General features: G+C 48.5%; 2 protein-coding genes across 2 annotated transcripts; both read left to right on the top strand.

Annotated features, from left to right (window-relative positions):
- Nucleotides 1-3153: 3153 nt before the first annotated feature.
- LOC118662059 (double C2-like domain-containing protein gamma) lies at nt 3154-4509 on the top strand. The gene is made up of 6 exons (XM_036320677.1): nt 3154-3400; nt 3564-3643; nt 3718-3789; nt 3968-4077; nt 4157-4295; nt 4426-4509. Exons 1-6 carry the CDS (start codon nt 3154-3156, stop codon nt 4507-4509), a joined length of 732 nt encoding a protein of 243 aa, XP_036176570.1.
- Nucleotides 4510-6036: 1527 nt separating this feature from the next.
- LOC118662058 (pre-mRNA cleavage complex 2 protein Pcf11-like) lies at nt 6037-9780 on the top strand. Its single transcript, XM_036320676.1, has one exon. It carries the CDS (start codon nt 6037-6039, stop codon nt 9778-9780), a length of 3744 nt encoding a protein of 1247 aa, XP_036176569.1.
- Nucleotides 9781-10163: the final 383 nt, after the last annotated feature.

Here is a 10163-nt window from a genome sequence, read left to right as displayed (position 1 = left end):
GACCAAACGACCAGTTGGCCGGCTGCTATGATGCACACTGACCACCAGGGGGCAGATGCTCAACACAGGAGCTGCCCTCTAGTGATGAGTGTGCGCCCACACCCAACCTCCCATGGCTGGCCAACCTCCTGTGTCCAGCTGCATGCACCCCTCCCCCCCCCCGCTCCCCCACCCCCTGCAATCAGTTCCTATGGGAGGCTGGCCGGCCAACCTCCCACAGTCCCTCCCCTTGGCCGGCCACCCCCCCCCCCCTCACCCCCCAATTGGCCCCGATCACCGGCCAGGTCGAGGGACTCCACCCATGCATGAATTCGTGCACTGGGCCTCTAGTAGTCTATGACTGACTGACTTCATCTTAGTTTTTAACTTCTTTACTCTGAAAGATGAGCATCTTGGTCATCCACACTGCTATGGGCTGAATGTTTATGTCCTCCCCTTGTCCCCCAATTAAAATGCTGAAGTCCTAATCCCCAGTGCAATGGTGTTTGGAGGAGGGGCCTCTGGAGGTAATTAGGTCATGAGGGAGGAGCCCTTATGAATGGAATTGGTGCCCTTACAGGAAGAGACATGGGAGAGATGATCTCTCCTCTGCCATGTGAGGACACAGCCATATGCAAGCCAGGAAGAGAGCCTTCACCGATAACCTAACCATGCTGGCACCCTGATCTTAGAATTCTGGTCTCTAGAGCTGTGAGAAATAAATGTTTACTGTTTAAGTCTCCTCTAGCACTCTGTTCAGCAGCTCTAACAGACTAAAGCACATGCCTTATTTTCCAGATGGACTTTATGATGCTGCATACTCCCTCATTACCACTATTAAGACTTGCTCATTGGTCCTCTTCTTTCTTCCTAAATGGGGATGCTCCCTCTTCTTTGTCTTTCCCATTTCTCTCTGTGGTAGTAGTCTTTCTTTAAGTGATCCCATCTACTCACATAAATTAAAACACCACTTCTTGGAAAATGCCTCTGAAAACTACACAGACATATCTTGGAGATAATGCAGGTTCAGTTCCAGACACCCTGCAATAAAACAAATATAACAATAAAGTGAACCACACAATTTTTCTGGGTTCCTAGTGGATATAAAAGTTATGTTTTCGCTATATCATAATCTATTAAGTATACAATAGCATTTTGTCTACAGCAGTGGTTCTCAACCTTCTGGCCCTTTAAATACAGTTCCTCATGTTGTGACCCAGCCATAAAATCATTTTCGTTGCTACTTCATAACTGTAATGTCGCTACTGTTATGGATTGTAATGTAAATATCTGATATGCAGGCGACCCCTGTGACAGGGTCGTTTAACCGCCAATGGGGTCGCAACCCACAGGTTGAGAGCTGCTGGTCTACAGAAAACAATGTATACACCTGAATTTTAAAATATTGCTAAAATATGCTAACTAACTATCACCTGAGCCTGTGAGAAAATGGCCGATAGGCTTACTTGATGCAGGGTTGCAACAAACCTTCAATTTATAAAAAACACAAGATCTGTGAAGTACAGTAAACAAAGCATAAGCATAATAAAACAAGGTATGCTAATGCCCATATTACAGCATTGACCTGTCTTAGATCTGCACATGTTTCCCCTCCCTAGTAGTTCTTCGTAGTTCACTCTTTCCTCACTGGTCATGAAGAATCCCATACCTTCCGAGCAGATTTCCTCCTCATAATTCATACATGTGTAGATAAATTTATTACTGATAGGTTATCTTTCAAGTTTTGGCCCTGTTTAAAGACTCTCAGTAGCAACTATACCTATTAACACTAGATTGCCCAAGGAAGTCATTTTGACTGCTTTTTAATTTCAATTAGAAAAACAATTATGTATGTAAGGACACAATGTCTTAGAATTTTGTGACTTTTTGTACAACATATAAATGCGTTTATTAATAATTGTAGTTACCTCCCCCCTCCTTCATTTCCGGTGTGTATATATATATATATATATATGTGTTATACCTATATTGCCCAAAAGCAGTCATTTTGACTGCTTGGGGAAATTTTAAATAATCAAATGACTCTTATTATTGAATTGAGTAAATTTCTTATATGACCAGTTCGGCTCTGTATTGAAATAACAGTTTTCATTTTTTTTCGATTACCGTCACATGATAACATACAAGTACATGATAAATTGTCGATACTTGATAAGTCGCCGTTGCTCAATAAGCTAAACTAGTACTTGTTATTCGAATCTTTATGCAGTGATACCTGTTCTAATAAATTGTTATTTTATTTCTTTTGCGCCCAAAATTCATGAAAGAAATGTCTAATAGAAGGGAGTTACTGGAAAAGCTAAGGAACGTAAGTGAAGAGTGCTCCGATATTATTCTTTCACAATGCAGTCATTTTGACTGCTTTGGGGCAATATCGGTATATACTAAGTTTCCGTCTTTCTAGTGTTAAAGTAAACCTAGCCAGAGCTTTGCTTTTAAGATACTCTACAATGTGGATAGGCCATATCTTTTTAGGGTTATTCTTCTAAAACACTCTACAAAGTTCGTATGCTACAGATAAAACTGACAGCTCATGGGTCCATGAATATGCTTTGTACATTCTTGTCTCCATTTCAATAAGCTGACATGCAAACATGGTAAAGAGTAGATTGTTTTAAAAATGGATACCAGTGGGTTTACACATATGAGTTGAATTCATATTTCTGCCTAACCTGTCTCTTAATACAGGTAAAAAAAAAGTTGAGTGGGGAGATATAGATCTTTAAGTACAAGTTGTTTGTCTTTGACTATAATCTGATTATTTTCTATATATATCTTTTCTCCCAAAGAAGACTATAAACTCTTTGGGAACATCATATGACTTATTCTTTATATTTTTCAAAATATGAAGAGCACATAAAAATATTCACCATGGATATCCAGTGCCAGCAGCGAACAGAGCCAGTTGGCGGAGCTCTCAGGTAAGTAGGCCAGCAGGTGCTGCTAGCACACGGGGCCCCCCTCCAGGCTCCAGACCCCCACTTCTTTCCCACCCACCCAACCCTGCCCTCTGTCCTCAGGTCCCCGGCTGCCACCCAGGACCCTTCTCAGCACCCTCAGTGATGCCTCTTTACCATGTCTCGGCCCCGTGTGGCCCCCTCATATCCAGTCCAAGGGGGCTTGTCTGAGTCCCCTCCCCTTGCCTGAGCCCTCATGGCGGGCACTACGGCAGCGGGCTGGAGGCGCCCACAGCGGGTGAGCATGCAGGAGCACATGGCCATCGATGTGAACCCGGGACCCATCCAGCCCATCCCCCTCATTTCTGACTACCTCCCGCATTTCTACCCCTTTACTGAGCCTGCCCGGGGTGTCCCAGACCCACACCCTGCAGTGTCTCCCACCAGCTCTGCACCCCAGCCGCAGCCAGACCCAGAGCCAGAGGGAGACTCAGACGACAGCGGTGAGTGGGGGCAAGGGATGGGGACACCCTGGGCCCGGCCCAGCCCAGCCAGGGTAGGGTCTCAGGCATCCCAGGCATCTGACCTGTGAGGGCCAGGGCAGGAGACATGGTGCCACGGTGGCAGGGTGCCACAGGAACTGACCTGCATGCCACCTGCCCTTAGCTACCCTGGGCACACTCGAGTTCACACTTCTTTTTGATGCGGACAACAGCACCTTGCACTGCACGGCTCACCGTGCCAAGGTAAGGATGGGCGGGGGTCCCTGAGCTGTGGGCCTGGGCCACAGGCCTCTCCCATATCTATTGTTTCTTCCCAGGGCCTTAAGCCACCAGCCTCAGGCTCCCTAGACACCTATGTTAAAGCCAATCTGCTGCCAGGGGCCAGCAAGGTGAGGGCAAGACCCAGGTTCCTGCTGCTGCCCCTCAGCCACACACTCACTCGTCCTGGCCAGATCCTCCCCACAAGGCCTGGGCATCAGGCTGCACAAGTAGGGGTTCTATCGGGGAGGTGGCCAGGGTGCAGCCCTGGGACCGAGGAGGTCCTGACCCTCCCTGCCTGGCCCTCAGACCAGCCAGCTGAGGACATGCACAGTTCGGGGCACAAGGGGGCCTGTCTGGGAAGAGATGCTCACTTATCACGGCTTCACCCACCAGGACGCTAGGCGCAAGACCCTGCGGTGAGGCTTGAGGCTGGGCCCCGAGGGAACAGGGTGGAGTGGGGCTTGCCTGCCCAGGTCTGACTTGGGTGGCCACCAGGTTGTGTGTGTGTGAGGACCCACGGCTGCGGCCACAGCGGCGGCGAGTGCCTCCTCTGGGGGAGCTGCGGGTGCCCCTGAGGAAGATGGTGCCCAACCGAGCCAGGAGCTTCAGTGTGTGTCTGGAGAAGCGGAGGCTGGTGAGTCGGGTGGCGCACAAGGTGGGGCTTTGGGGTCCAGCAATCTTGTGATGGGGGAGCTGGAGCGGGGGGCAGGGAGGGAAACTTGGGTAGTGTCCGGCCAAGGTGACCAGGCTCTCTGCTCTTTCAGACCAATGGGCCGGAGCGCCTGGACTCATCCTGGGGCATGTCCCTGTATGAAGTGCGTGGGACAGTGGAACTGAGCAGGATGTGAAGGGGACAGGCCTGGGGTACATGGGCATCAGGCAGATGGGGCAGTGGGCTTGGAGACACTGAGGCCAACCCCCATATGTTCTACGAGTGCTTGGAGCCCTGGGGGCAGCTAGGCCAGAGGATGTGTGGGGCACTGGGATACACAAAGCCCGCAGGGGCAGGGACCCAGGCCACCTGGAGGCAGGTGCTGAAACTGATGGGGTTTGTCTGCGGCCAGAGCAGCTGGGAGGGCAGGAGAGAATGGACAGGTGCGGCTCACTGTCTGCTCCCAGGGGTCAACGTGGGTGCCACTCCTGGGGCTGGTAGCTTGCCCGAAGCCGGTCCGCCCTTGATGCTTGACACAATCACTGCAGGGAAGAAACTTCTGCACAGCTTATGTTTCAAGGGACCTGGCGTATATGGCATATGTTTGCTCCCCCTCTTAATGCTGTGTTTTAAACAGGACCACCTCCCCGAGAAAGGTTGTTTCTCCAGGTGAGGATTTTTCCCTGGAGTTAGGGAGGGAATAAAACCCCTTAACTAAGTGCCAGGCGGGTAATTAATCACTTTAACTATAAACAATCACGCTTAAGCTACATAATCTTTATTCCCTGGAATGGAGATAAGAAACGCCCTAACCTTTGGAATAGAAATTGATAGGATTAAAATCAACTGGTATAAATACAGATGTAACAAGACAATAAAACACAGAACCTGGCTGGAGATCCTGGATAGAGAACCTCGCTATGCTGATCAACTGAAAGCTGCTGACTCCGTGTCATTCCTTCTTCGCCGATTCCGTCCACACCTTTGGGAACCCCTGGACCTGCTGCGGTAGGACCCCAACAGTAGCCCTAGACAAGGCCTTGTCAGGAGGCAGTGACAGTAACTGGAGGGGCCCCAGGCGAGACCAAAGACTAGGCCAGAACCCCTTCGGCCTGGGAGGGGCAGGGATGCTGCAAGGCTGAGGCAGGACTGGCCCAGGCCCCTCTCAGATGGAAGGTCCAGTGCTGCTGCCCTGCCGCCTAGTGGAGCCACAAGTTACTGCAGCTGATGCCTAAACAAGGCCAGGCAAGCCCCACCTCCTGGGGCTGGTAACAGGTGCCACCCACTTCCTGTCCCAATCACTGCAGTGCGGGGTGCGCGGCAGGTGTCCACGGGGACACTCCCATAGGAAGAACTAAATACTAGCACGGTGGTTGGACTTCCTGCAAATCGACTCCTATTTTAAGAATAGGAGGAACAGCATTTCGCACGACTCAGCGGTTCGGAACACAGACATTTTCGGAGCTGGAGCCGCCTGCGCCGGTGCCCCTTTGTGCCTGCGGAGAAAGACGCTCCTGAGGCGGCTGGAAGTGGACGGAGATCACCCGTGAGAGGGCGGTGTTGCGTACCCGCGGTTCCCCCCCTCCCCCGCGTCGTACCCCAACCCCCCTCCGCGGTCAGCATTTGGTGAGGCCGGAGCGGGAGAGGAAGCACAGTCGGGAGGGAGGCGGGGTGTCGAGAGTGTCCAGAGCGGCTACAGCTGCGGCGGACGGGCCACGGCGCAATGTCGGAGCCGACGCCGGCCGAGGCCGGTCCCGCTGGGGCCCGGGAGGACGTCTGTCGGGAGTATCAGTCATCCCTCGAAGACCTGACCTTCAATAGCAAACCGTACATCAATATGCTGACCATTCTAGCCGAGGAGAACCTGCCCTTCGCCAAGGAGATCGTCTCTCTCATCGAGGCCCAAGCCGCCAAGGCTCCATCCTCAGAGAAGCTTCCTGTTATGTACCTTATGGATTCTATCGTGAAAAACGTTGGACGAGAGTATCTCACTGCCTTCACTAAAAATCTAGTTGCAACATTTATTTGTGTGTTTGAAAAGGTGGATGAAAATACTAGAAAAAGTTTATTTAAATTACGTTCCACGTGGAATGAGATATTCCCATTGAAGAAACTTTATGCCCTGGATGTCAGAGTCAATTCAGTAGATCCTGCTTGGCCTATTCAACCTCTACCTCCCAATGTGAATACATCTAGCATCCATGTGAATCCTAAATTTTTAAATAAATCGCCTGAAGAGCCTTCAGCTGGAAAGATTCGCCAATCTGGATGCAAGCAGTCACATATGGAAGACTTTATGCCACCTTCCAGGGAAGGAAGAAATGCTAAGAGAAGTACTGAACAGGATGTTCGAGATCCAAAGCGAATAAAAAATACTGAAGAGGAACGACCGCAAGAAACTACAAATCAACATTCTACAAAGTCAGGCACTGAACCAAAGGAGAATGTGGGAAATTGGTCAAATTCCAAGTCTAACAAAAGATGGAAATCTGGTTGGGAAGAAAATAAAAGCTTACAACAAGGTGCCGACCATAGGGAAAGCTGGTCAAGCACTAAAGGAATTTTGTCACCTCGAGCCCCAAAGCAACAGCATCGATTAAGTGTAGATGCCAATCTTCAGATTCCGGAAGAGTTAACTCTTGCAAGCAAAAGAGAATTACTTCAAAAGACGAGTGAATGTTTAGCATCTGGTGAAATTACACAGGATGAGTTCCTTGTTGCTGTGCATCAGATTCGACAGCTATTTCAGTATCAAGAAGGTGTACGAGAAGAGCAGAGGTCACCATTCAATGATCGTTTTCCACTCAAGCGACCTAGATGTGAAGATGCAGATAAACCATTTGTAGATAGCCCAGCATCACGACTCGCCAGCCTTGATACAAATCAGCGACTTACAGCATTAGCTGAAGACAGACCGTTATTTGATGGACCTAGTAGGCCATCAGTAACAAGAGATGGCCCAACCAAGATGATTTTTGAAGGACCTAATGAATTAAGCCCTAGAATTGATGGACCTCCTGCACCAGGTTCTCTTCGATTTGATGGGTCACCTGGACAAATGGGGGAAGGTGGTCCTTTGAGATTTGAAAGACCACAAGGTCAGCTAGGAGGCGGGTGTCCTTTGAGATTTGACGGTCCTCCAGGACCAGTAGGGATACCTCTGCGGTTTGAAGGGCCAATTGGTCAAGCAGACGGAGGTGGTTTTTGGTTTGAAGGTTCCCGGGCTCTGAGGTTTGAGGGACCTGCAGGTGGTCTACGATTTGAAGGACCACGGAGCCAGCCTGTGGGTGGGCTCAGGTTTGAGGGACATCGGGGTCAACCTGTGGGAGGTCTGAGGTTTGAGGGACCTCATGGTTGGCCTGTGGGTGGACTTAGATTTGATAATCCCAGAGGTCAGCCTATAAGTGGACATAGATTTGAGGGGGGTCATGGTCCATCAGGAGCTGCAATTAGGTTTGATGGACCTCATGGTCAGCCAGCAGGTAGGATCAGATTTGAGGGCCCTTTGCTACAGCAGGGAGTTGGAATGAGGTTTGAGGGCCCCCATGGTCAGTCAGTAGCTGGTCTGAGGTTTGAAGGACAACATAATCAGCTTGATGGAAACCTTAGGTTTGAGGGTCCACTTGGTCAACCAGGGGTTGGGATCAGGTTTGAGGGACCTTTAGTCCAGCAAGAAGGTGGAATGAGGTTTGAGGGTCCTGTACCAGGAGGTGGACTGAGAATTGAAGGGCCTCTGGGTCAAGGTGGTCCAAGATTTGAAGGATGTCATGCTTTCAGGTTTGATGGGCAGCCAGGTCAGTCATCACTCTTACCAAGATTTGATGGATTACATGGTCAACCAGGTCCTAGATTTGAAAGAACTGGTCAACCAGGCCCACAGAGATTTGATGGACCACCTGGACAGCGGGTTCAACCAAGATTTGATGGTGTTCCTCAAAGATTTGATGGTCCGCAACACCAGCAAGCATCAAGGTTTGATATTCCTCTTGGTCTTCAAGGCACACGATTTGACAATCATCCTTCACAAAGGCTTGAATCCGTTTCTTTCAGTCAGACTGGCCCATATCATGAGCCACCTGGCAATACTTTTAATGCCCCATCCCAAGGACTGCAATTCCAAAGACACGAACAAATATTTGACTCACCTCAAGGACCCAATTTTAATGGACCACATGGCCCTGGGAACCAGAGTTTCTCAAATCCTCTTAGCAGAACTTCTGGACACTATTTTGATGAAAAGAATCTTCAAAGTCCTCAATTTGGAAACTTTGGCAATTTACCTGCTCCTATAACAGTAGGAAACATTCAGGCATCTCAACAGGTTCTGACTGGTGTTGCTCAGCCAGTACCATTTGGCCAGGGACAACAATTTTTACCAGTTCATCCACAAAATCCTGGAGCATTTCTTCAGAATCCTTCAGGAGCCCTTCCTAAGGCATATCCTGATAATCACCTCAGTCAGGTGGATGTCAATGAATTATTTTCAAAACTGCAAAAAACAGGAATTCTCAAATTGTCCCTGCCTGATTCAGCTACAACACAAGTAAATGAAGTTGTTGCTCAGTCTCCCACTGAAGAGGAGGAAGATCAAAATGAAGATCGAGATATTCCAGATCTTACCAATTTTACAACTGAAGAGTTAAAACAACGTTATGATAGTGTTATAAATCGACTGTACACTGGTATTCAGTGTTACTCTTGTGGAATGAGGTTTACAACATCACAGGCAGATGTATATGCAGATCACTTGGACTGGCATTATCGGCAAAATAGAACTGAAAAAGACGTTAGCAGAAAAGTTACTCATAGACGTTGGTACTACAGTTTAACAGACTGGATAGAATTTGAGGAAATAGCTGATTTGGAAGAACGTGCAAAGAGCCAGTTTTTTGAAAAGGTGCATGAAGAAGTTGTGCTCAAAACTCAGGAAGCTGCTAAAGAAAAGGAGTTCCAAAGTGTACCGGCAGGGCCAGCTGGAGCAGAGGAGAGTTGTGAAATCTGTCAAGAACAATTTGAACAATACTGGGATGAAGAAGAGGAGGAGTGGCATTTAAAGAATGCCATGAGAGTGGATGGAAAGATTTATCATCCATCATGTTATGAAGATGATCAAAATACATCTTCATTTGATTGTACCCCATCTCCCAGCAAGACACCAGTTGAAAACCCTTTGAACATTATGTTGAACGTTGTCAAAAATGAATTGCAGGAACCCTGTGAAAGTCCCAAAGTTAAGGAAGAACAAATTGACATCCCACCAGCTTGTACAGAGGAGAGCATAGCAACACCCAGTGAGTGGAGAAGAGCCTCTCGGAGCTGCTCCCGAGACATGGGCTTTACCCGTAGGAGGGTGGCGTGGGCATCTAGTGGGAGGCCATCAGCAAGTGCCCGGCCTGTCTGTGGCTCTCAACATCAGTTCTCTTCTGCTCCACGGCAAAGATGCGACCTGCCCAGTCACTTGGCCTGAGCAAGCCCCTCTCCTTCTTAGGTTCTGGAGGGTACAGGTGACCCGTGCAAGTCCCTTCCAGGGCACCAGGTCCATTAAATTAAAACAGAAAATGATACAGTTGAGTCAGTTTAAATAAAATGAGAAAGGTATGTTTTTCTTTTTTTCAAAAAGCTGCTGTTTGGACCTAGGTGAAGAATTTTTTTTATGTATATATAGAACTATCTGTATAAATTGTCTAGCTGAGGCAGGGCCTTCAGCTATCATTTGGTTAATAAATACATTTTAGTATTTGCATATCCTACTGCCTGCACAGTTTCCGGTGCTTGTTGTGTGAAAGATCTGTAGATGTGTGCAAATTTAACAGAACGAAATTGTTATGTGTAAAAATGTACGATTTTCAC

This window comes from Myotis myotis, unplaced genomic scaffold, assembly GCF_014108235.1.
Source record: "Myotis myotis isolate mMyoMyo1 unplaced genomic scaffold, mMyoMyo1.p scaffold_m19_p_8, whole genome shotgun sequence".
Taxonomy (NCBI): Eukaryota; Metazoa; Chordata; class Mammalia; order Chiroptera; family Vespertilionidae; genus Myotis; species Myotis myotis.
The sequence above is the reverse complement of the archived record's forward strand: the minus strand, read 5'-3'. Positions and strand labels throughout refer to the sequence as shown.

Excerpts from the sequence above, each read along its gene's own strand:
- LOC118662059 (XM_036320677.1), top strand. The coding sequence starts at position 3,154 with ATGGCGGGCACTACGGCAGCGGGCTGGAGGCGCCCACAGCGGGTGAGC. Across the intron at positions 4,078-4,156 it reads GCTAGGCGCAAGACCCTGCG|GTTGTGTGTGTGTGAGGACC; the intron begins GTGAGGCTTGAG and ends GGTGGCCACCAG. Across the intron at positions 4,296-4,425 it reads GTCTGGAGAAGCGGAGGCTG|ACCAATGGGCCGGAGCGCCT; the intron begins GTGAGTCGGGTG and ends CTGCTCTTTCAG.
- LOC118662058 (XM_036320676.1), top strand. The coding sequence starts at position 6,037 with ATGTCGGAGCCGACGCCGGCCGAGGCCGGTCCCGCTGGGGCCCGGGAG.